Source organism: Zootoca vivipara, chromosome 14 (genome assembly GCF_963506605.1).
Source record: "Zootoca vivipara chromosome 14, rZooViv1.1, whole genome shotgun sequence".
NCBI lineage: Eukaryota > Metazoa > Chordata > Lepidosauria > Squamata > Lacertidae > Zootoca > Zootoca vivipara.
In genome coordinates, this window is record NC_083289.1 from 36,501,957 (window position 1) to 36,528,821 (window position 26,865).

The 26,865-nt window shown below is 44.0% G+C and overlaps 1 protein-coding gene across 1 annotated transcript in view; it reads left to right on the top strand.

Moving 5' to 3' along the window:
• RAB40C (RAB40C, member RAS oncogene family) overlaps positions 1 to 19,372 on the top strand; it is a 40,042-nt gene extending 20,670 nt beyond the window's left edge. Inside the window, exons 3-7 of the mRNA XM_035131255.2 lie at positions 10,353 to 10,413; positions 13,700 to 13,760; positions 14,515 to 14,592; positions 15,506 to 15,728; positions 18,966 to 19,372. Coding sequence (XP_034987146.1) covers positions 10,353 to 10,413; positions 13,700 to 13,760; positions 14,515 to 14,592; positions 15,506 to 15,728; positions 18,966 to 19,246 — 704 coding nt within the window. The 3' untranslated portion in view covers positions 19,247 to 19,372. The remainder of the gene's footprint in view (positions 1 to 10,352; positions 10,414 to 13,699; positions 13,761 to 14,514; positions 14,593 to 15,505; positions 15,729 to 18,965) is intronic.
• The last annotated feature ends 7,493 nt before the right edge of the window (positions 19,373 to 26,865 follow it).

Here is a 26,865-nt window from a genome sequence, read left to right on the forward strand (position 1 = left end):
TGGTGGAAGGTCCCGGGCTTCGGAGCTCTTCCAAGCCGCAGGCGGGCTCGCTGGGGGGCTTTAGCGGCTCCCCGCTTGATCCGCCGGGCGATTCCGACGCCCACGCGGCTGCCGCGGAGCCCAGGGGTCCGTCGATCCTCCAGCCGGGCGCTTTCGGTGTCGCTCCGGTGGGGTTGCGGGGGGGGCCTCCAGCGGCTCCCTGGTCGATCCGCCGGGCTCACTTGGCGCCCGTGTACTGGCGGCGGTGGTTCCGGCGGTCCGGAGGCTAGGCTGGCGGCACGGGCACGCTGGTCGCTCTCAGGAGCTTCGCGCTGCCGTGCCGTGCGCCATCTTGCCTCGCCGGAAGTCCGTCAGCAATGCAAAGCGCCCTTTTCCTCGCCGCACGTCGCGGCACACAAGTACTGTGCCGCGGAACACCGGTTGAGAAACGCTGCTCTAGGAGATGAACATTTTGTACTAGCTGAAGTTTTTAAGCTGTCTTAAAGCAGTGTTTCTCAACCAGTGTGCCTCCAGATGTTTTGGGACTACAACTCCCATCATCCCTAGCTAGCAAGACCAGTGGTCAGGAATTATGGGAGTTGTAGTCCCAAAACATCTGGAGGCACACTGGTTGAGAAACACTGTCTTAAAGGCAGCCCATGTGGAACACATTACAATAGTTCAGAGCTTTCCAAACTGTGTGTCGTGACACATTAGTGTGTTGGCTGCAGTGTCTGGGTGTGTTGTGCAATATGTGACCATATATCTTATAAGGGGTTAGTTTTACCTCTGGTTTGCTAGTAAAACTGAATTACTGTGTTGTGAAATGATGCATATCTAAAATGTGTGTCACCAACGTGAGAAGTATGGAAAGCTCTGCTTTAGTTGGTCTAAGAAGTTAGAAGAATAGGAGTTCGGGGAAAGTTATTCCTTCTTCAGTATGGAGTGTAGTCTACAGCTGTTACCAGTTCTTGTCACAGGCATCTCCTACCTCTACTTCAGGGGTGTCTTATAGTCCAAGAGGGCATATAGGCAATGAAACTGTTCTAATGAGCTAATATCAGCTTTATCATTCTCTTGCTGGATCACTGTTTAGTGTCTTTGCTTTTTTATATTGTGTGTAAGTTCCTTTAGCCTTCGCAAGACAGCATAACAGTTGGATCTATTATTATTTTCCCAATGTGGGAGCTTCTTGTGCAGATAGTGCCTCTGTTTTGCTTCATATGTAATGCAGCCTTTGATCATAAGAACAACTTTGAGATGGGCATCTGCAGGCGACCATTATCCTTTTGGTTATATAGGTACAACTGAAAGCTTGCCAAGAATTGAGATTATTACTTGGCTACAGCAAACATAGGTGTAGGGCCTGGTAGACACAATAACTTTAAGAGTTGCTGGGTGTATTTGTGCATGAACAGATTCACAACATTATGCTTATGACTTTTGCTTTAGTTGTGCTAAAAGTTGGTAAATAACAATACATATAAAGAGCTTAAAGGCCCCAAAAGTCTTAATAAACTAACTCCTCTTTAATTGCAAATTCAGTATGACTAGAGAAGCAGAGTTGGAATGTGGGCTAAGCTGAAAACAGCTCAGACTGGTTTTCTGTGCCTTGCCAATGCAGCAGTTCCAGCAGGATATGGACAACATCATTGGTGTTCAATGCAGTGCCTGCATTCCTACCTTGCCCTCTAGATATGTAGTTACCAAACAGAGTTTCATACTTGGTGGATAACTAAGGTCCAATCCTGACTTTAATTTCTTGGTATCCTTTTGGGACAGACAGCTAGAAACAGAGAATTGCTACAGGCATGAGATTTCCTTATGCTCAAGCAGTGATTAGACACACAAATCTTGGTCCACTAGATTCCGAACAGGCAAAAAAGGAAGTGTGAAATAACACATTCACTGCCATATGAAGTGTTGATGGCTACTAACTTGAATCCTTATTTAAAGGGTTGTAAACAAATGATTGAGGAGACATCTGTTGACAACTTTGATCATTAAATGATACTTGCATGTTCATAGACAATATCCCACTGAATACTAATTGCTTGAATGGGAAGGGATAACTGGCTTCAAGTCCCATTGATGGATTTCCAGCGGCATCTGGCCATTGTTAAAAACTAGAATCAAAGGACTTTGGGCTGTGGCAGCAGGGCTGCTCCTGCATTCCCATGACTAGGTTGGAGAGCAACGCCGTGATGGATTGAGGAGGCGATGCTCCGTGCGGCGATGCTGGGCGCTGAGTGCAGACCGGCTCCTCGATCCGGTGCTCCGTGCAGCGCTGATCAGCGCTGACCTGGCAGGCCGCCGGATCAAGGAAGCGGCCTGCCGGGTCGGCACCCAGCAGTGCTGCACGGAGCACCGGATCGAGGAGCCGTTCTGCAGAGTCAGTGCCCAGCAACGCCGTGCTGGATTGAGGAGGTGCTGCTCCATGCGGCGCTGCTGGGCACCAACTCTGCAGACCGGTGCTCCGTGCAGCGCTGCAGACCGGTGCTCCTCAATCCAGCACGGCGTTGCTGGGCGCTGACTCTGCAGAACGGCTCCTCGATCCGGTGCTCCGTGCAGCGCTCACATATGTTCTAGCGCCCGTTTATTTAACGGGCTGAATGACACTAGTGACTTATAAACAGGGATGTTGCAAGAGTGTTTAGCAGAGGAGTTTTATGGGGATGTCCAGAGTGCTATCTTACAGTGTGACCTGAAACACCTGTGCTATGTTTGTCTTCCTGACTGAGAACATGGAAAACTACACCTGCAGCAAGTGCAAACTGGTTGCCTTGCTGGAAGAGAAGATATAGCAACTCAAGGCCCTCCTATCCACACTTCATGCTATCGGGCAAGGTGAAGAAATACTTGCTAGACCAGAGTGTACTGTCTTGGAACAGAGATGCAGGTGGGGTACCCCTAGGGGGGAGGAAGATCTCCCAATGCAGGAGACGAACCCCTGGAGGAACAAAAAAGCAGGACTGTCAGGACTCAGGAGCTATGCCATGTCAAGGGTCTGGAAACAAAACCTTATGAGGAACTGTTGAGGAAGTTGGGTATGTTTAGCCTGGGAAAGAGGAGACTGAAAGAAGATATGATAGCCATCTTCAAATATCTAAAGAACTGTTACATGGAAGATGGAGCAAGCTTGTTTTCTTCTGCTCCAGAGGCTAGGTCCCAAATCAATGGCTTCAAGTTACAAGAAAGGAGATTCTAACTAAACCTAAGAAAGAACTTTCTGACGGTAAGGGTTGTTTGACAGTGGAACAGACTCCCTCGGTAGGTGGTGGACTCTCCTTCCTTGGAGATTTTTAAGTAGAGGTTAGATGGCCATCTGTCATGCATATTTAGTTCGAGATTCCTGCATTGCAGGCGGTTAGACTAGATGACATTCAGGCTCTCTTCCAACTCTACAATATGATTCTATTATTATGGTTTAGCATTATACTAAAAACTTAATATTTTTCAAGGCCAGGTTTCAAATCCCTACCCATTGGATGACTTTGGGCCAGTTACTGTTTCAGCCAAACCTACCTCACAGGATTGTTATGAGAATGAAATTGGGAGGGACAGAACCATGTACACCATCTTTTGTTCCTTGGAGGAAAGGAAGAATATAGATGTAAGAAATAAACATTTGCAACTATAGCTTACAATGAAATATGTTTTTCCATTTACCTGTTGGTAGTTAACAACTTATCAGGCCCAGGGCCTTTTCATTTAGCACCAACCTGCAACTTTAAAACAACTTTTATCATACTATTATATCTTGTTAGTCTCTTTCTCTGTGCCTTGTTTTGTGCTCTCTCCTAATTTTTTGTCTTTTACTCTCTCCCCCCTTCTTCCCATCTCTTAAATGATTGTGGATCTGCTGCAGTGACCCATATTTGGATGGAGCATAGCCCTATTGTGTCTTCCACATAGCTAGACACATTAAACCACATTTGTGCAATTTCCTGCCACTGATTTGAGCCTGGCATGCCAGACCTGAAGCCAATTTGGCCTAGTGGGTGGAGAGCTGGACTAGAACCTGGGAGACCAGAATTCCATCATGAAGCTCAGCCTAGCCTACAAGGTTGCTGGGTTGAAACTGAGAATGGGGGAACAGTATTTATTGAATAAAGCCTCTTTAAATGAAAACTGGGATGTAAATGTAATAGTAAATAAATGGTAAAATGGTAAACTTTTTTTTGTTTTCATGTCTGAGACTGCAACATTTTCAGGCGTCTGATAGGCTACAATTACGTGGCTAGTGGCTTGCATTTTATCTTAGAGTGTCATGTTGGGTAGCCCTGCTATAAGCAATAGAATCAAACTGGTTTGTACATTGTCTACTAACAGAGCATATCCATGTGACTGAATGCTTGAACTTCAGTTTTTAATTTCATAGTTTGATCCAATGGTGTTTCTCACCGAAAACTCTTTAAAATGTACAGTACTGTAAATTCATAATGTCCAGCCCAGGGAGATGTGGATGGCACAGAAACTAAAAATAGAGTAAATAACAAATTAAAAATATAGCAATATATTGAAATAAAGTAACACAGCTCCTAATAAGATCAATCAACAGACTGATGCCTCTCAGTATGCATATAAATATGTGGATATTCACAGTTTGTTTGCTGAAGAAATCACCAATATTTCCCCACAACAGTTGTAAAGATTGGAGTTGAAGGGGAGACAGTTAAAGCACTCAGGTACAGTATTTAAAGGCTCAGACTCTCAGCAGTATCCCGAAAGCCTCTGTGCAATAGTGCCACCCAGTGGCACAAACATGTCAGTTTCTGCCTTATTCATTTGAAAGTTTGTTCAGTGTTATGTAACATACATGGTTGGAGCAGTCGAGCTGTGCTCCACCTCATGAACTTGTCTGAACAAGCCTGATGATTTCAAAAGTGAAATACTTGCTGCTGAAATGAGTTCCTTTTTGTGATATGATTCCTTATGATACATTGTAATCAACTGTTTATAAAAGTTGAAGAGTGTGTTCTGGAATGCAAAGCAGAAGCAGAGGCTGGTTGCATCACTGACCCTGAAGGAAATATGTCTAGTGTAATTGTGAAGGAGTTGCACTGATGGCTTTAATATTTTAAAATAAAGAAGTGATACTGCTACCAGCCTGAGATTTGGATTATGGAAGTGTTGCATTCATGGACAGTCCAGCACTGTGAAAATTTACCTAAATAAGAAGGAAAGCCTTTCACACTGACTGGAACCTTTCCTTATATTTGCATATAAATTATGTTAATTGTATCATTGCAATTCTCATCTGCTTTTTCACATTTAAAGAGAAGATGCAAGGAGGTGGGGTTAGAACCATGGCACACAATGAGGGGATTTAGCTCTTCCCCTCATGCCCCAAGGTATTGATTTCCCCAAGCTGCTATTAGGTTTGGAGAAAGGAAGCTTCATTTGGTGTTAAAGAAAAGCTTGCACAATTAGCATCATGTCTGGCTTGGCCAATGATATCACTATGAATTAAGTCCTGCCCAAATAGTGACTGAAATACTATGAATTTAAAAGCAGCCAACCTGAAGGCCTCAAACTATTCCTTCCTAGGAAACTGAAATATTTGTTCAGCTTTGGGCTGGGCAGCTGCTTAGGAATTGGTAATAAATATTTTGTATCTCTGCCAGGGCAAAGAACTGTGCTACCTTTGTATTGGTACATAAGGTAGCTACATCAATGTATCTTCCAACGTGGGGGAGGCTGAATAAGGCTGCCCCATTTTTGTTACTTTTTGGGTTACTTCTGGGTTTGGGCTGGTGCTTGTATGTGTGGTTGCGCACATATTGAATAAGTGTAATCAGTCGCTACCTGTATATTAAAAACAGCTTTAAAGTACAATTACAAAAAACAAAACAAAACATTGGGCCCTGAAGATATACCGTACTTTTCCGTGTATAAGACTTGGATTTTTAACTGGAAAATTATGTTTAAAATAGGGGGTCGTCTTATATATGGGTAGTGCCCAGGGGGGACGTGGGATTGGTTGATGGCGCGAGCCAGAGATGGTCTGCAGAATGTTATTAGTGTCTGCAGCAAGGGGTGTTGTTGATGGGGTGTTGCTGTGGCAATTAGCCGGGCAACAGGCTGCTTCTGCTGGTGAGGGGACAGACGTTAGGAAGCTGTTGCGATGCATGCGAGTGTTAGCGTCTGCCATGCGGGTGAGTGTTTTTTGGCAAACCCCCCCCAAAAAAGCTCAAGAACTCTGTGCAATCCTCTGCAAAACTTTGGGTAATCTCCCCCCATTTTCTTAATTTCTAGTCCCCCAAAATATGGGTCATCTTATACATGGGGGCATGTTATACATGGAATAGTATGGTACATCTCAGATTGAGCCTGGGAAGTTTTAATCAGTGTATGTTGCTTTATGTCTATAAACAAAAGTAGTCGGGTTGTCTTGTCAAACAGGGTTTTAATAGAAATGACAACATAAAACAAAATCTTTATTTTACATTCTAAGAATATATGTGAACTGCTGTAAGCCTTGTGGGAGTTTGCCAATGCAGGTGTGCAACTTAAAAGCTATTCTTTGGAAATAGATGTTTTATCATGTTTATTGGGGGATATTGGGGTAGGCTAAGTGCCCAGAATGTTCCAGAAGCATAGACTGTTCCTGGGCTGAACAGGAAGCAAATTTTCATTAACAGTTGGTAATTTGTAACTCAGGGTTGGCAGCCTGTGGCTAGATGACGACATGTGCCCTTAGCCTACTTTCATGTGACTGGAGCAGTGGGGAATGAGATTATCAGAAGAGAAATGGCCTTGCCTGCTTTCAGATGTGGTTCCACCCACCACTGGCTTGTGTCCATCAACAGATTGCCCCCAATGGAATGCAGGCCCCACCCTTGTTATAACTTATTTTGAGAGCTGAGCTAGCTATAGATACTAGATCGGGGTAGCCAACATGGTGCTCCCCCAGATATTGTTTGACCTCAGCTCCAGCCAGTGTAAGCTAGGGTCAGGGAAGATGGGAGGTATGGTTCCACAACAGCTGGAGGGTACCACACTGGCAACTTGTGCACTAGATAGTTGGAGGATATTAAAATAGGAATGTGTCACCAACTATACTGGCAAGATACAGGACAGAATTTTCTGGACTTAGGGCTGCATCCCAGTAGTACTTGGTTGGCTGGCATCCATCTGTCTCTAGACCAGGGGTTCCCAACAAAATTTTCTCGAGGACCCCTCATCGAGCCGCTATTGTGACAAGGACCCCCATTAATTCCTAATCCTAAAATTAAAAAGTGAGAGCCAAATTAAGAGTCTTTTTAGTTACAACAGAGTACTCCATCAGTATACAGTTAGTTTTAATTTTCAGTTCTAGACCACATTTTACCAGCTTCTTTACAAGAATATCATGGGGCACCTTGTCAAAGGCCTTGCTGAAATCAAGATAGGCTATATCCACAGCATTCCCTTCATCTACCAGGCTTGTAATTCTGTCAAAACACAGGATTTAGCCTGCACTGGTCTTGTTTTGAAATGGAAGTATTGAAATAATGTACAGTTCCAATTTAACCACTGGCTTGTTTAGTTCCCAAATCTTTCAATACTGCTCTTGGCTCAAACACCACCAAAAAAATAAATACATCAACAACATGTACTTGAAATGCATACTGTATTTGGACAGCAAATAACATTTAAAATGTGCATTTTGAGAGAAAGGCCCTTTTAAAAAATTCATGTTTAAATGTGAATTTTCCTGCAGACTTTTAGAGAAAAATCTGCAGGCTAATATGGATGGACTCATGACTTGAACATATACAGAACTGATATTAATGAGAAATATACTTATTTACTTGTCCCTGTTATAGGGAGTAAGGCAATATAGGAAAGAGGTGTGAAAGGCCCCCTAATTTCATTAAATTACCAAGTTTTAACTTGTACTGTTCAGATACTAAACTAAAGCAGTAGCCGTAGAATAAAGGACCCTCACAATCAGCTATCCCAATCCAACTCATGCTTAAGGCCCATTGAAATCAATGAGGTATAAATCTGTCGCAACTCACTTGGCCAAGAATGCACGTGGCGGCGGCGGTCTCAGCGGCTCAGGAGCCCTTTGGGCAGCGCGAACACGCTGGCTGCCCTCAGGAGCTCGGTGGCGCCGCGGCGCGCGCCAATAATGCCTCGTCGGAAGTCCAACAGGAAGCTGGAAAGATTCTCCCGCCGCAGCTGGACTCCGCCCCCTGAGCCCTATTGGCTGGCAGAGGGGTATGATGCGGCGACGGGGAGGGGCTGGTGCAGGGGGCTGACTACGCCCCCCTGCAGACGCGGGAGCCTCAGGCAGCGGGCGCCGGTGGGCGGTGGGCGGGTGGACTCGCGGGGGAAGGGTTCGGCTTCCACGCAGCAGCGGCTGCGGTTTGGGTGGCTTTCTGCTTGTTTGGGGGCTGATTTGGCGGCGCTAGCACGTTCGTCGAGTTTAGGAGCTCCGCGCCGCCATCTTGCCTCGCCAGAGTCCCAGTCTTGCGGACCCCTCTCGCATAGCTCGCGGACCCCTGGGGGTCCGCGGACCACCAGTTGGGAAACACTGCTCTAGACAATGAAGGAGAGCGCCTTCGGGGGTGAAGTCTAACCTTTGGAGAGTTACCTCATGTTTTGTTGCAGCTGGGGCAGATGAAGACAGCCAGTTCACTTTCCTTGAAATATTTTTTCCTCAATGATTCATTCTTTACAGAGAAAATGGTATTTTTAGTGTGGGGTGTGTTTTGATCAAGTTTAATAGATCATATGTACAAATTTGTTTTTGAAGCAAGCTGTTGAAAAATTTACTATATATTTCAAAGTCAGACTGCTTATACTTAAAATCTTCAGTTCTTATGTGACCTGACAGGTTTGAAAGCATATGTCCCTGGAAACAGTGAATCAGCAGGATTTCTTTCTTAAATTAAAGGAACTGGTCCTTGATCTAATGTGGGGCAGGACCAATTGCTAGCAGTCAGCTTCCTGTTTGAAGTTTGTTAACAATGGACTAATTAATATGCAGATTAAAGCATTGGGAGAAACAGGAAGAAAAGTGACCAGCTGAGACCTTATTAGTGCAATATCCAGATCTCCAAGGATATTGATACAGATGCGTGGCAGGGAAATGAAATCTCTGTGTCAACACAACTGAATATGTATGAAGTATTTTGGTATACTTGCTAATAACAAAGCTGCCTAGTTAGAAAAAGAACTCATTGACCTGGCATTTCACATGCCAGTAGCACTGTCAGTTATTGTTAAGATGGCAGCAAGCCAGCAACATGACTGTATACCTGTAGTATGAATTGCTTTTGAGAGTTGAATGCTACCTTTTGGTGGTGGATATGGCTGTGGTGGGAAGGTAAATAGTGTTTCCATGCGCTCTGGCACTCATCATGGTGTCCTGTTGCACCAGAAGTAGTTTAGTCATGCTGGCCACATGACCCGGAAAGCTGTCTGTGGTGAGCAAACACTGGCTTCCTCAGCCTGAAAAGAGAGATGAGTGCTGCACCCCATAGTCGCCTTTGACTGGAATTACCAGTAACTGTTCAGGGATCCTTTACCTTTACCTTTACCTTATGGTTGTATGTCCTTTTGCTTGCATACCAAAACTGTAATGCAAACCTGTAATGTGCAGATCTTGGCCACAATCAGATGCATCCTCTGTAGTTAAGCTTCAAAATGCAGATATCAGACTCTGTTGAGATCCATGTCCCAGTGATCCACTAACAGGTTCTCTGGTCAGTTGCCACTGCTAGCAGAATCTAGATTTGTTTTGGGTGGCATTCAACTAATTTTACTTGAAGTAGACCCACTTAAATTAATGAACATGATTGAGTTAGGTCCATTAATTTCAGTGGGTCTAGTCTGAATTTAACATACCTGAATGCCACCCCTGGCCTTCACCTTTCAGTAATAATACCTAGACAAAATACACTTTACTCAAAGTGAGGGTACAAATCTTAAGTGGATGAATTCAACATCGAGTCTGGGGGGGGGGGAATGTAAACAATTGGTGGGAGTTTTTTTTCCTCAATAAAGTGGTATATAAATTTTGTTGTTGTAGTTTTTTAATTTAACGTTTATGCTAAATATGGTGAAGAAATTGTGTTTAACTAGAAGTAGGTCAGTTCGACAAACAACTCCTGGTTCCTCATTCCTCACAGCTAACTTTATTGTGCTGTAAGAGACCTAAATGTCCTTGCTACCATATAAATGATAATTGTCTGTTTACTGCTCTTCTGAGTTGCTTGTTTTATATATTAAAACTTACTATGCTACCACCACAAGCATCATTCCCTCAAACACTTGGTGTTGTGACAGCTTTCTCTGGTTATGAACACCTACATGTCACTGAAATAGTGCCGTTATGCCTGGTTTTTGTGTAATCACATTTCCATTGTTTTTATTTACAGGAATTGACTACAAGACCACAACAATCCTGTTAGATGGCAGACGAGTCAAACTGGAGCTCTGGTAAGGTTGCATTGCTGAAATCTTCCCAAAGTATTAAGAGTGTCTACATGACCTTAAGACAAGAGAGAACTTGGGTTCATCAAGATAATGTTCTTGCAAGCTTAGCTTAGAAGTGTCTGCCTAGGCTTATCTGGAGACGTTCATAGATACCTATTTCACTTACAGTGGTGCCTCGCTTAACGAATGCCCTGCTTAACGAAATTTCCGCTTAACGAAAGGATTTTTCGAGCGGAGGTTGCCTCGCTAGACGAATTTGTTTTATGAATAATTTGTCTAGTGAATCGCGGTTTCCCATAGGAATGCATTGAAATTCAATTAATGCGTTCCTATGGGCAAAAAAAAATTCAGTGCATTCCTATGGGATTCGCTAGACGAATTTTTCATTATAAGAAAAGACCCGTGGAACGAATTAAATTCGTCTAGCGAGGCACCACTGTAATTATAGCATGTAGATTACGTTTTTCCTTCTCTTGTATGGCCTGGCTTCATAAGCACCATCTCCTCCCTCTTCCTTCTACTGCTGCTACATGCTGAAAAGAAAACAAGGGGCTCTACAGCATACAACATAATTTAACCTTGCATACAGATTTACAATGTGGATGGAAGACATATGATGAAAAACAAGGAAGTAAAGGAAGACAGTAGGGGAAGATATGCTAAGTCACTTTTCCCACCTTCAGTTAGTTTGTGTGTTTCTGGGCAGATTTTATTTATTGCCCTGTGGCCTAAGGACAGTTTACCTTTAAACGTGTATACCTGGTCCTGCTTGAGAGCATTTTCAAAACAGTTCTGGTTCCTACTTAGTGTTCATTCTAAGAGCATTGGTTTTTGGCCACTTATGGAAATGGCCTCTTGCACAAGGAGGATGGTGTGTGAACTTGGTCACAAAGTCTCTACCACAAGAGCATCCAGTGTGGTGTCCACTAGATGTTGTTGGGCAGCATCAGTCCCAGCCAGCATAGTCTATGGTTGAGGATGACTGGAATTGTAATCCATTGCCCTGGTCTACCATAATGATTACCACTCTCTCCCTAATATTATGCTTTTCACAACAGTAGAGATGGAACAAGCTTCTAGTTTGTGTAGTTATGGGTGTATAAGAAAAGTGCCAGAAAAATCTGACCCTTTAGATATTTAGTAATGCCTCGATTGCACCAAAAATCTGATCTCCCTGGGAAATCTGATGTAGAGGAATGAGGGTGGTGAGGCTTCCAGCTGTTTGTCATGTACCCCTCCCAGGTCATTGGACACAGCAGGGACTAACACACTGCAACGTGTTCTGTGACTAACCTGACCGCAGCTTGCACTTAAGTAGGTACTTGCTTAGGTCAGCACAGCACTCTTCATAGCATCACAGATGTCTGGTGATGCCCCTTGGTGTGCTGTAATGTTTAAATAGATGAGAAGGCATGGCTTAAATCTACACACAAGCTCTGAGGCAGCTGGTGTCCTTAACACACCCTATGTTTGTTTACTACAGAACACGTCGTACTCCTAAACAGAGTTGTAAGAATTCCTCAGTGTAATGTCAGCCTCTGGAGTAACAATTGAATGCTGAACTCAAACATCTTCTCCAGCCAAAAGTTTTCCTTTGTTTGTTTTTGTAGCAGCTTTTTAAATGAAGAGCTAAGAATTCTCGCTACGGCTAGGTAGTACTCCCAACACTTTTCTTTTATGTGTATGTGGAAGTTGGGTGACAGAGAGAGTCCACCAACTTGCCATATTCATTGAAGATAGACTTGCAGGTGCGTTTTTGTGGGTTAATAATGTTTTCTGAGCCCACACCCCCATCCATACCAATCATTTGTAGCACTTCTTAAATGTTCAAGAGAATATGTTCTCACACACCTAACAAAAAGTTAACTGAACTTTCATGTAGACAGGCCTATGCAATTGTTTTTTTTAAACAAAAACGTGAACATTTTAATGATTGTTCTGTAGTGCTTTTAAAAGGGGGGTTGGTGCTAGTAACTTGACAAAGGCCACCTGGTGAAACCATGACAGTTAGAACTTGAGCCCTGCTCTCTCTCATCTAACTCTTTCTAGTGGAACATATTGACGATCCTCAAGTTGAACAGTCAAATCCTGTCTCCAGTGGTAGGAAGCTGGAACAAAATACCAATGAGCACCTAATCCATCTATATATAGCAGGGATGGCCAACTTCCAAGAGACCGTGATCTACTCACACAGTTAAAAACTGGCAGTGATCTACCCCTTTTGGGGGTGGTTCAGTTCAAAGTTGTTGAGCTTTTTTTAGGGAGGTAAGCCACTTTGGTGGGTTCAGGTGAAAGTTGTTGAGCTTATTTTAGGGAGAAAAATCCTATGGGGGGCAGGTCGAAGAAATAAATAAAAATAGGAGCTCACCAAGAGATCGCTAATGAAACGGTCAGCCTCACAACGAGAGCTCTGTCTTCCAGGATAGTGATCTAGAGGGCGGGGTGAGGGGGCGGGGCTGGATGGAGGAGCCCGTGATCTACCAAAACATCCTGGGAATCGAACAGTAGATTGTGATCGACCTGTTGGACATCCCATATCTATAGTATATGTATGTATCATGTATGTCTCTACCTACCCATTTATAGGTCATAGGAAGTGGGAACTGCTATGATGAAGGCGGCCTGCTGGAGGGCTTGCAAAAATGGATTTTACATACATAGTCATTGTCTTTGAAGCATTCAAAGTGAGGATGGGTGGTGTAGAGCAGGACCCGGAGGTGTCTGCTGTAGCTTCTATTGTGGTTGAATTCTGCTAGTAGCAGCCTCCAAGAACTGAAAACAATGAGCTGCATCAGTAGATAAAATGGGAGTAATGAACTTGAACCCAGCTTGAGAGTATGGATGTTCTGGGCTGATAAATAGAGCTGTAAAAATATTTTTAGTTCTCAGATGCTAACATGTAATCTATATTCCTGAGCAACCAGTCATTTGGGATATCTTTTGTATGTGTACTTGCATGGAAAAGATAATATGCACTCTTACTAGTGTTTATTAACATGTATGGTAAAATTTTCTTGTGCATATTCTTCTGCAGGAAATATATTTGTGGGTACACAAGACTGGGATAAGTTAGAATGTTCTTCTTAGGTGTGGAGTTGGAGAGTGCACTCTACACAAATCCATATGTGAAGCACAGCATTTTGGGGAGAAAAATAATGACTTTTGTATAGTATGTAGTTCCAATTTTAACTGACAGATCACTGAATGGTATAGTTTTGTTGTTACCTAACGTTGGGAAGGTGGAATGGGGAGGTCTGAAAGCCATCTACTTTCCCCCCCTTCATTGTAGGGACACATCGGGCCAAGGGAGGTTCTGTACAATTTTTCGGTCATACTCCAGGGGAGCTCAGGTGAGTACAGTCAGCAGTGCTGCTTAGTTTCTGTTACTTGACTCCAGGCAAAGATGCCACCTGCAGTCATTGTTTATCAGTTTGTTAATGTCTGGAAGTGAGCCAGGAGGAACCAGTGGTTGTGTTTTGGGGCAGCCCTCACAATGCATCCATATTGGTTTAGGCCAAAGGTGGTGCCCTCCAATTCGCATCAGCCTCAGTCAGCATAGTCAATGGGCTGATGGGAGTTGTAGACCAAAACATCTGGAGGGCACCATGTTGGCTACCCCTGGCTTAGGCTACAGAATGATGACCGTTCTGAAACTAGAGTCTTGCCATGGGGAAAAAGCATTTCCATTTCTCTTAAGAGATTATTTCTTCCACTTCAGACTGGGAATTCTGCTTGTGGCCTGGGTCCTAACTTATCACTGAAAACGTCCAGCTTGCTGAAACATTCCTCTTGTATTTCTTTACACACACACACACTCCAAAAAAACTTTGCTATAGTCTATAGGTCAGGCGTGGGGTTGGAGGGAACCTTCAATAGCCTAGTAAAAGAATGGTTCTCAGAATTCCTAATCCTATGACTAGAAATTGGTAGAATACTTTGAAAACCTTACAGTAGAAGTGAATTAAATGGCAAAAAGGTAGGAAAAGAACACACAGTTGGGTGTGAAGTCACAATTGACCAACTTTAGGAGAAAACCTTATGCAAGTAAACAACTTGGAATTTTGTTTGTTTTAATTTGAACATTTGGTGTTCTGTTTCATACAGGGAATCCTCTTGGTCTACGACATTACCAATCGCTGGTCTTTTGATGGAATAGACAGATGGATCAAGGAAATTGATGAGGTAAGAATGGCAAAGACTGCATTAGACTTCCATAAACTTGGTCTTTTTATCTTTGTTCATAGTCTACAAATCTGGTTCAGGGAGTGTCAGAATGTTTGGTTTCCTGTTAGGACCTTATACTGTATTGAAGCAAACTGCCAGTTAGGTACTATTGCATCCTGCTGCAGGCTGAAATGCTTCTATAACTTTCAGTTGAGACCAAACACCCAAATAAAAATCCCTGCACTAAGAAAACTCATATCCAGGTGGAGCCTAGGTTAGAATCTTTCTCCTTTGACAGGTGTTAGTTGCCTGGGACCATTATAGTGAGAGGTTATGGGTTGCATCCCCACCTGCTTGTCAGAGTTAGCCCATGGGGGGGGGGAGATTTTGGGATTCAGCTCCCAGCCAGATCCACTTCCCAGTCCTGCCCAAGTGCACAAATTCTCTTATGTGCAGGGATTTTTATATGGCAGAGCAATTATTCATATAAACCCTGGCCTGTAGTCTGGAGTAGGATAGCCCAGACACAGGTTTACTACTTCAGAAAGGCCTAACATAGTTATCAGGAAATGTTATCTGTTAATTGCCAAGCATTAAGAGGAAAATGTGTTGGTACACTAGAAGAGATGGAAAGTGTGGGCAGATACTGAGATTTGCCAAGCTTAAACCAGTTTCTAGTCCCCATTTCCTACTTGGGAAGCCAGCAGTGTACTAGGCTTGGCTTTCTCTAGATACCAGCTTCTTCTATTGGACCCTGTGCCATGTCCAAGTTAGGAGCACAGAACATGGCCTGGAAAATGAAAGCACAGCATTGTCTTGTAAATGAGAAGTGCCAAATAGGTATTTTGCTCCCCAAATGAAAAGGGTTGGAACATGCGATTGGGCTGGCATGGAAGTGTGTATGTTCAATGATATGTTTTTCTCTCTAAAGCATGCTCCTGGTGTGCCCCGCATCTTGGTTGGCAACCGGCTTCATCTGGCCTTTAAACGGCAAGTGCCAACAGAGCAAGCCCGCTCCTATGCAGAGAAAAATTGCATGACGTTCTTTGAGGTCAGCCCATTGTGCAACTTCAACGTAATTGAGTCCTTCACGGAGCTGTCTCGTATTGTGTTGATGAGGCATGGCATGGAGAAGATATGGAGGCCCAACAGAGGTGAGCAAGCACCCACCCCATTGTTCCTGTCATGCATTAAGACAGGAATAGATGTTCCAGTTGTCAATCTTCCTTCTAGGATTTGGTGTTTGGTACACATGGCATTTCCACTATTGCTCTTTGAATTCAGCTATGGTAATTTGCCTCAATGTCATGTGTGACGTCTGTCGTGTAAGTTACTGTGACTTAGCTTGCTTAATGATGATTTGGTCATATTAGTACGAATAGGGGAAATCTCACTCTGCAAAAATAATGAAACATCTGAAACAGACCTTATTTAGATATGAAACAAAAATGGGGCTCCATGTGCCTTGAGTCTTCTCCTCTAGAGAAAATACCTGCCTATCTTCTTCTTCACTGAGCCTTGTGAATTTATTGAACTTGCTTTATGCCCCAACATACCACCCTGACTTGGGGTTCTCTCCATTGATGTCATTATCCTCCTTGTATATAGAAAAGAAACTGATTAAAAATAGCTTCGTGCATGCCGCACTGAACCAACTAGGTCAGTTTTTATATCTCTCATAGCTGTGAAAATGGGATTGAAAAGGCTTGGATGTTGCAGGCTTGATCTTTTTTTTAGAGTATCAACTTTCCTACTCCATATTTGATTTCTTAAACAAACTTTCTAGCATAAGCTAGCCAGCATTCAGTGAGTTGTTGATTTTCAGTTTTATCAATTGACACTAAAATTCCATGTCTTCTTGAGACCTCTATTTGACTTCTCTCAAAGCAGTTCAGTCATGGGAGTCTGTCCAGCATCTTCCACCGTGGTGACCAATGCAACTAATTTATTCAGCTTGTTTGGATCACAGACTTCAGATCCCCCCATGCTGACTTTGGGGGTCTTAATATAGAGCATGTGTGATATATTGTTCCATCCTTGTCAATCATTCCCAGCAGCTTGACGTTTGAAGAGGCATTGTGGAAAAGGGAATATGAAGAGCAGCCTTACACTGAGCCATTCAAACGGTGCTTGACAAAGCCAGCTTCCTGCTTTCCCTGTGGGGTGCAGTTTTTCTTGTTGTCAGAAGATGGCATGCTATCATTTCTGTGGTGGAGGGATTCTTTGACTCTGTCATAGTTGACCTGCTCAGTTTCAAAAGAGCTCCCTTTCCACTCTCACATGCAAGGCTGGCAAACAGTTCAGCTTGCAAAAGTCTTCTTTGTCCTCAGCCCTAAGGGCAACTGGAACAAAAGGAAAGTCAAGAGGGCAGAGGTTCTCATCCTAGTCTCCACTAGGAGAAGGGATTGCTGCTAGTTCACATGTACGTATACAGGTACGGTATTCTGAGATTCTGGGTAACAGGAGCACAGATGGGGAGGATAGTAACTTCAAGCACTGCTTCACAGCTGACGAGCACAGAAGTCTGGTTTAATGTACTTACTTTTTTGGTAATATCTGTTTGAGTCAGCCTGAGAATTGTGGACAGGGGTGTCATAGCAGATTTCAGTAGCTATTCCAGCTGCATTCAGATGAGCGATTAGTTGCTCCGACCCTTTTGGCTCCCTGCGTGAAACTTTCCTAGTGACCTGAACTGTGTCAGGCCCTCAAGTAACTCTCTTCTCCCCCACCCTCCCCCAGCAGTGACCTCATCAAAGCAAATCTGCCCCACCCCAGAGTAGTTGTTCTGCTTTGCAAAGCAGATGTTACAAGATTTTGCACACTGCTTAGAAAGAAGCACGGGGCCACAGGTTCTCATGGGTGTGAGCAAGTTTGCTCATAAGGTCTCAGTCCAGCTGTGGGAAGGGATCAGAGTTCAGGGCTGTTTGCCTCAGGTTGCCAGGGCTTGTACACTTGTCAAATCGGAATGTACTCTGTTCTGAGGCATGCAGCATGTCTGCTCACCTCTAGACCAGGCCTGTCCTCCCTCATTGAATTTTCAGGCAGGGAAGCCCTCTTCCAATTTTAATTGCAGTCTCAAGGGCTTTGTCTGGAAGGGAATTTATATGCAGTGGGTCTTCTGCAGACATGACTTAGCCAGCCAGTCGGCTTTCCCGCCAGCCAGTTGTGGGTAGGCATTAATTACTTTGACAATGGCCCAAGAAACCTGATTAACACACAGGAATATGATTTGTGAGAAGATGGGGTTCATTCCCAGCTCTGAAATTCTGTTGGGCATGTCACTAATTCTCTTGCTTCAGTTTCTTGTCTGGAATGTAGAGAGAAAGAGGGAGAAAGAACTCTGCCTCCCTAGAAGAGTTGTTGTTGAAGACTGAAACACATATTAGAGGCAATAGGAATGTAGCCATATAAACTGATCAAACAGCCTAAACACAGTGTTCTGTGCAAAACCTGGGGTTTCTGCTTCCCAAAACTATACTTGGTGTTCCTTGGGGCTGCAGAGCCTTGCATAGCCATTGGGATAGTACGGAGTTCAATATATTAAATGTTTTGAAAATAAAAGCAAGTTTCTAGCCCTCATAGTTGTCAGGAATCATCTTATGGGGAAATTAGAAGTGCCAGCTGGACTGTACAGCTGAACCAGGCAGCTTTTTTTGATGGCATGACTTGATGGTGTCCACTGTGCTGGAAATAGCGCACAAGTCGAGCTTTGTACTTCTGGCCAGATTGGTTGGTTCCCTGTGAGAACTGTCACAATAAGTTCTGGTGTGTGTTATCGCAGGATGAGGAGAGGTATGTGTGTCAAGAGCTACACTTTCAGGTTATGCAGCTGTGCCCCTGCATAATGATGTCTATCTAATGAATGGGTATATATGATTTTATGCTAAGTATTCAAAAAATGTTCAAGGTAGATTACAAACATGAAACAACAATTCCAATTGATAACATAAGATAAAACCAGATAAAACAAATTCAGAGGCTGGAGTGAATTAACCAGATTCTGATACTGGAGGAGGGGCTGAAGGATGTCACTGTGGTGTTGCATTTCTTGAAGTGTTAATTTAGATAGATTGTGGGTTGACTTATTCAATGGAGCACTTACAAAAGGAAACTGGCAACCAGAAGCAGGCTACACTGATCTCTTGGGCTATTTCCCCTGCAAAGAATGCATGAAAATGTAGCTTGCTGCAGGCATACCTTTAAAACTACAGGATTTGGGATTTCATCCATATACAGGTCCACAACTAGCTAAGGCTGGGGAAGTGCCTGACACCTGAAGAACTAAACATTTGTTCATGAAAAATGGTATACTCACACCAGAGCAAACAATACAAGAATCGTACATCCTTTCTAATCCTATATTTCTTCTTTATTGCCTCCCACATCCACAGTGTTCAGCCTGCAAGACCTCTGCTGCCGCGCCATTGTTTCCTGCACACCCGTCCACCTTATAGACAAGCTGCCCCTTCCCGTCACTATCAAGAGCCACTTGAAGTCCTTCTCCATGGCTAACGGCATGAACGCAGTGATGATGCACGGCCGCTCATACTCCTTGGCCAGCAGTGGAGGTGGGAGCAGCAGCAAAGGCAACAGCTTGAAGCGCTCCAAGTCTATCCGTCCGCCACAGAGCCCACCGCAGAACTGCTCGCGTAACAACTGCAAGATCTCTTAGCAAGTTGGTGCTGGGGAGTGTCTCCTCCAGCCACGCCCGCCCACTCGCTGATGTACAGATGTTTACACACACGTAACCCATTCCACTGTGGGGTCCCTCCTGACGTTCCTCTGTGTCTCTGGCAACCGTGCCTACAGGATTGGCATGGAGCTTGTGGGCTGACGTGAGGTTGGCAGGATCCCACATGGCAAGGGTGTGCTGAGCCAGCCTTCCCAGAATGCAGTAGGTGTCCCCCTCGCCCTGCTCTGAGGGGCAACTGCCTGGCTGCCTCAATGGAATGACTCTCTTCCTCCTGCAAGGGAGGAGATGGAACTCTGTGCTGCAACTTTAACCTTGGGCTCCCAAGTGGATTGCTGGTGCTACAATGAACATGACTCTCTTTTTTTTTTATAAAAAAGGGGGGGTGAGGAGGCAGGAATTATAGCAACTTCAACCCAGATGGAGTCCTGCCTTTACGCAACAGAAATGCCATGAATAGCTGGGGATCCTTGGAAAGCAGGCTGCTTGACATTTTCACTTATTTATAAATATAAAGAGATTCTCACTACCTTTTTTTTTTAGTTCTCCTCCTCCATTCCTGCCTTTTTTTTAAAGGGAAGGACACCAGAGGGGAAATGTTGTGCCGCCTTGTAAATAGAAGTACTGAGCCTTGAACCCTGGGGCTAATTGAAGTAGGAGGGGGGTTGATGGGGGTCAAGGAGCAAAATGATCAAACACTCTGAGAATTGTATAAGACTCACAGGGTTGTTGTAATTTTTTTTTAAAAAAAATCTGTTTGTGAAAGGGGGTAGGGATTTGTTCCTCTCTTTTCTTTTTGACTTAATTTTTCCAGACATTCCTGGTAACAAGTGCATGGCTTAAATGGACAGCAAGGGCAGGGTTCTGAATCACACTGCTGTGTTTGTGGGGATGGGGGGGGAGAGAATGAGGGTGGGGGAGTCCTGACTACATCTGGAATTGGTTAATGACTGATAAAGCCATCCCTGCCTCCCAGGAGGCTTAAGGCAAAAGGTTAGACTGTACCAGATCTCAAAAAGATCATGGCTGGGGGGTGGGGGTGGCGGGGAGAGATGATCATCAGTAAATGCTGCTCTTTTATGGCTGTTCATAATTACTGGGTTGTGTGAGTCATGGGGAGATCTGGGGCTCCTGAACAAAACCTCTCCTGCAGCATGTTCTCTGGCTGGGGAGAAATCCTCGCATGTTACCGCGCTCTTGCTTTTGTTGTCAGCTGCTTGCTTTTGATGCTCTCTAGCCCTGTTCATAGAGCTGTTCATAGAGCTTCTCTGAACTACAGAGTTGCTCAGGGAGCCCAAACGGTCTTAGAAATCCAGGGCAAACCTCCCCCCCCCCATTTACCCCTTTTCACTTTTCAAAAATCAATATAGTCACCAGATAGTAAGAACCTCTCTTACAGCATGCATAAGAGTGTTAAGATTGGTGGGGTAAGGTGGGAGAGGTGGAATACCGAGAAATAAATTAGTTGCAGCTTCCATGGCTCTTTCCTTTGTGCGCTGCCCTGCTCTCTGTTCACTTAGAGTGCCCTGTGCTGCCACAAATGCACATTGGGCTGTTGCTTTAGCTTTGGCTGGAGTTGAAAGTAAACTCATTGGACGTTTGGGGAATATCTTCCAGCCTGTCTTAAGCTAAAAGGAGAGGCTGGCTTGATGGGAAACGAAGCAGAAGTGTGCAGAGGGTGAAGCTACAGTCACCTGTTGGCTTTATTGATAGAGCCTATGAATTGCATTCTGGAATCTTTGATTTATTCACCTCCTTCGCCACCTAGTTTCTCTCTCTCTCTCTCTCTCTCTCTCTCTCTCTCTCTCTCTCTCTCTCTCTCTCTCTCTCTCTCTCTTGCCAAGTTTATATCAATCTATCTTCTATCTCTCCCTGGTGAATGTCTCCTCCCAGGTGGCTTTCCTCAATACCACCCACCACCCTGCCCAGGACTGGCCACTTAACCTTATTGCAGATTGGAAAGGGTAGTATGATGCTGCTGGTTGCTTGTCATGCAGCTGACTAACCCATTCTGTTCAGGAACTTTGACAGGAGCCTAGCTGGCAGAACTGCAGCTTATTGGCTGCTTCAAGATGGCTTGGCACGAGGGATGAGCCAAGCCCCGCCGCTGGCATGAGCTCAAAGAGGGTGGCGGGGACAGGTCAAGGGCAGGGGAAAGCCTTTAGCGGCATCTCATCGGGCTGTGAACAAAGCCAGAGCCAAATCCAGGGCAGGAGCATGGAAGCTTGGAGATTTACAGGGCATGTCGGCACAGCCACGACCACCTGTTGCCGCTTGCTCTAAATGGAGTGGGAGACAATCACTGACTCAACAGCCTGGCATTCTGGGGATGTGCAGTGAACAGGTGATCTAGGAGGCAGCCTGGACACAGCCATCTTTCCACCCTTGGTTTTAAAATAGCTACTTCCCAAAAGAGCTACAGAATGTGCATTGTTTTTCTGAAGAATTGCAGGGAGTGCCCCCCCCATGCACCCACCCCTGCTTGGCAGGCTGTAAATCCTCCTTATTGTGTCTCCAGCATCTGATATCACTTGTACATAATCTGCTGGGACAGGGTGGCCATGGAACTTTTCTTACCAGAGTAGAAGAGTTCAACTACCTGCACTTGTTCTTTCTTACTTGTACATGCATAATTTTCAGTCTCACCTAAATGCCTATATTTAATTTTCCCTTCTTTTTTTAATCATGGCAAATTCTGTGGAATGAGACTCTTTGGAATGTCTGTCAATCAAAGCTGAACTTGTACCTTATTTTATTAATGTTCAACTCAAAGAATGTGATCTGATATGAAACACTAGAAACTAGCTGCTCTCCTACACATGTACCATTCCTCTGTTTTTAATTCCTTTGTACAGTAAACGTTGTTAAACTGATGGTTTTTATATAAATTTTAAAAAAATCTTGTTTTAAAACCACCCTGCAGGCTCTGGAAGTTGTCATTGACAAGCAAGTGAGCTCTTTAAAGGGGTGTTGTTGAAGGACAGTGGGAGGGCAGCAGAGAAGTGGGGGAGGTTGGGCAGGATGGATTTAAGGGGATTAAGGGGGCTTGTGGCTCTGGGATATTCCCAGGAGGAATGGTGGAAAGCACTTTGCTAACTGCCTCATTTGAAATGAACAGGCATTTGGCCATGGACTGAAGGCTTGGATCAAAGCGGTATGCTTTCTTCACACTTGCATGACTTGAGAGAATCTCTATTCTGTGCCAAGGGCATGGATGTTTGCACACCAGCCCATGGATCCCTTCTGGAGTCTTTAACCATGCTTATTTTAATTTTTTAAAGAAAAGAACTTGTTAGCATTGCAAAAAATAAATAGATCTGGCCTTGGTACAATTTGATGGCATTCAGACAATGAAATCCTGGCTTAAGAAGCCAGGATATTTAAACACACCATGCGTCCACTACATATACAGCCTCTTCACATGAGCAAGGAAATGAGCCAGGAAGCCACCGTTAACCATTGTTTCCCATTATGTCCAAACCAGGAAACAATGGTTAATGGCTTCCAATCAAGGGTATGATGCCATGGTTTAAAATTTGGCTTATGAATCCTGACTTGTTTGGAAAGTAATTATGCACAGTTCTCAGGGTGCATGCAATGAAAAGCATGTCTAACTGCAGTTATGCACTTTACTCTTCTTCTCCTATGTGTGATGGGGCTGCATGCGTGCTGGTGCACAGAGCTCATGCATTTCCATGCATATTAGGATTTGCATATTTGAAGATTTTACATTACAGTAATTGCTCTACGTTGGAAAAGGGTTAGAAAATGCATTTAAGATCACTTAAGATTCTTCACTTTTATTATGTGTGCAACCCGCCTTCTCGTTGGGAATACAAGGCAGCAATACATGGCATTACAAGTTACTTCCCATTCAGGCCCGGACCAGACCCAGAGTGGCTTTGTTTCAGCAAGGTTGCTACCTCGTGGACCTTCAGACTTGCCTACTCCTTATCAACTGTACCTCTGGAACTGAGTAAAACACATGTCTGATACAGAGCAGACACTATAAGCCTTCAAAACAACAAACTACAAGCTTTTGATATTGTGGTTTTAAAGCCTCCCAGCCTCCCATTACAAATGTGCTTTTCTGCTGCTGGGGAAAGATTCAGGAGGACGAGGGGAGGTACACAGAACAGAGTAATATAGCACTTTCATTTGAATGCATTTCAAGATTAAGGTTTAAATCCACCCAGCATTCCTGCCTATGTAGTTATATACTGGTTAGAGCCACGGTTACAGCATTCACCCATGAGAGGAAGAAGAACCCAATCCGTAGATGTATAGCAGAGTGGCTAAGCCTTAAATTGCGTACTGCGGAGGCCTCAATCAAGTTCCACTCCACCACAGACCTCCCCATCTATAGCACTGAGCAATAACAGCAACCTACCTTTCTGAATTGTACTCCTTTCCACAGGTTTCATGAATGTGAAATAAATGAAAGCACTTTTTAAAGAAGCTAAGTATGGGCATGTTTCCTCCTTGTAATCCACTCTGGAACTTCAAAAAGTGTCTAGGTTGCCCATAGTAATGTTCCAGATCTTAAGAAATTAGCCTTCAATTCTGCACCCATTTTGCTAATTTCTAGTATGGAGCGTATTGGAAAATATAATGACCCAAGTTTGTGTGTACTGCTGAACGGTTTAGTGTTACATGCATGGGCCTGGAGCTACTAACAGGGGAGGAAGGGGTCGGTATAAGCCCTGGCTCACTCATGTAGCACTAATACATAGTTTAGCACTGTCTCTAAAAAGCCCAAACAAGCTGATTAAATTGGCATCCTAGGCTGCATGCAAGTCTCTCCACACACTCGTTTGAAAGAGCGCATCAGAGACTGCCTACCCCAAAAAATGAATATTGATGTATTCTTTCTTTTTTCAGTCTTTCCAACAGGTATGAAAGCAGCAATTTCTCTTTTTCTTCTCACCATGTCTGACCCTCCAAATGTCCCTGTTTTCCAGGGGTAGTCTCAGATTTACAGAAGCCATCCAGGTTTCTGATTTGATCCCAGAATGTCCCACTTTTCCTTAAGACATCTCTATTTTCATCAGAGATTTGTTTGGGAGGGAATGGAGTTATGCAACCCCCAAGCCAAGGAGATAAGTAACTATACAACCTTTAAAAGACATATGAAGGCAGCCCTGGATAGGGAAGTTTTTTTAATGTTTAATGGGCAGCATATAAATAATAAAATTATTGTGGAATAGGGCGTCCCCATTTTCACTGGAGAAATGTTGGAGGGTATGCCATGTAAGCTGGGTGCAAAAGGAGAGCTTTTTCAGCAGGGGGCCGGTCCACTGTCCCTCAGATCTTGTGGGGGGCTAGACTATATTTTGAAAGGGAGAACAAATTCCTATGCCCCACAAATAACGCAGAGATGCATTTTAAATAAAAGGACATTCTACTCATGTAAAAACACACTGATTCCTGGACCATCCACAGGTCCGGATTTAGAAGGCGATTGGGCCAGATCCGGCCCCCAGGACGTAGTTTGCCTACCCATGTCTTAAGGCATTCTCCAATGTTCTCCATTGTTACTAACTTAAGCTGCTCTTCAGCAGCTACATAGTTTTAAATGGTGGTAAAGGGCAGAATGATAGGGAAGAGTAAGCAAACAAGTGCATTAATGCTCCCCTTGTGGCTTCAGGAAGTACCCTGCACACCCTCGCCCTATGGAGCCTAATCAAAGGAGCTGGTGTGATTTCAGGTGGGTTTGGGAAACAAACAGTCGGAGCAGATGACGTTCTCCTTGTGCAGGACGTTCTGTTTTCTGTACAGATGTCCTCTCTATGTTAGGGGGTGTGGGGAGAGATTTGAAGCAAAACTTAACTGTTGCACTCCTTGGTCGCCTCTTCCACCTTCAAGCACTCCTTAACTGCAGCTACTGAGAATGGGCTTTTGGTGGTGGTTGTTTTTTACATTGAATCCTCCCAACAAATCGGACAATACAAATGTCTGCTTGATCCTGTTATTTGCAAAGCTCATTTTAAGGGGAGAAATGTATTTAACCATCCCCAGGCGATTCTTATCTATCAAATGCAGTGAGAACCGTTGTACCATTTCAGGGTTCCCCCCCCCCAAAGATCCAAGAAGATGCCAATGGTGATAGTTTGGGTGCTGCTGTTTTTTGGGGGGGGGGTTGGCTGCTTTTAGTTGATCTATAAAATGTAAGGATATGTGCATAAACTGCAGTGCTTAGTGGGGCTTTTTAAAACACAGAATCCCTGTCCATTCTGCAAAGAAGCTGTGGACGTTTCAAAAGCTTAGACTGAAAATAAATTGGGTAAGATCTGGCTCATGGAATAATGACTGAATCATGCCTGCTGAACTGTCCTCTGCTTGTATTTTAGTGCATTATCACTAGTAATGTGCATTTGCCCCTTGACAGTCGGACTTGTAAAAACAGATCCTGAGTCTGGCCTGGCTGTCACTCAGGAATACTACAGCCCATAAAATCTCACGGCAGGAGAAATTGCCTCCCTTCTGCCAATTACAGTTTTTGTGCTTTTATTCTCTCTTATCACTTGGAGCAACTACAGTACAGTACCGTAGTTAAAAAATTAATTGCTCCTGCATCATCATCATCATCATCATCATTATGCAAAGACCTCTCTTCTTATATAATTACATTTAAAGGAGTTATCTAATGGTCAGCAATGAGTTGACATGTAAGAGAATGACATCGTAGGAAATAGATATGAGGATAGAATTATATGAACGGGAACCACTCAGCTGTGGGCTATTGTCAGTCTTACAAAGTTCATTTGTGTGGGGGGCTGCAGGGGGCATTTTTGCCAACATGAAGCAAGAAAGAGGTATAGGGAGCATGGATTAGCTGGTTGCCTCTGGCTTCATGATGCATCCTCTCACAAGAGCAAACTTACAGCTACCGGTAAAAGCCTAAATCCTTGTTTGTTTGTTTGTTTGCAATGGGTCACAGTCAGACTAATCCCGAAGTGGCAAAAAAGGGAGGGGTGGCTCCTGTTTTAATATTAAGCACCATTTAAACATTATTTAATGCATGCTACTATTATTTTGCAATAGCAGACATGATCATGCTGCATTACAAGAGACTTGCAAATGAAAAATAGGTGTAAGGCAGGCATCCCCAAACTTCGGCCCTCCCGATGTTTTGGCCTACAACTCCCATGACCCCTAGCTAACAGGACCAGTGGTCGGGGAAGATGGGAATTGTAGTCCAAAACATCTGGGGGGGGAAGTTTGGGGATGCCTAGTGTAAGGTAAAGACAGAAAGGGTAAGGAAATGGGGAAATAGGAAAAATATTTGATTATGTCAATTACACTCAGTTTCTGTTCTTGGGTGCTTCCAGACCTGACTTTATTGTGGAATCAGCACTGATTACACCCACAAGCTTTTTGCAGTGCCCACACAATGTTGCTATCAGAATGTCTGCCCATGCTGCTGCTCCCCCCCCCCAGCTAACGCAAATTTCTCCTTACCACAGAAAATTCAGTGTGCAAACACCCATTTATACAGCTGAAGTTGTTGGCGGTGTTAGAAGCTTGTTAGCACATTGTGGGGGGATGTCCCTATTTCCATTTGCTCCCTATCTGAGCATTACTTAGCCATGTTTCCATTC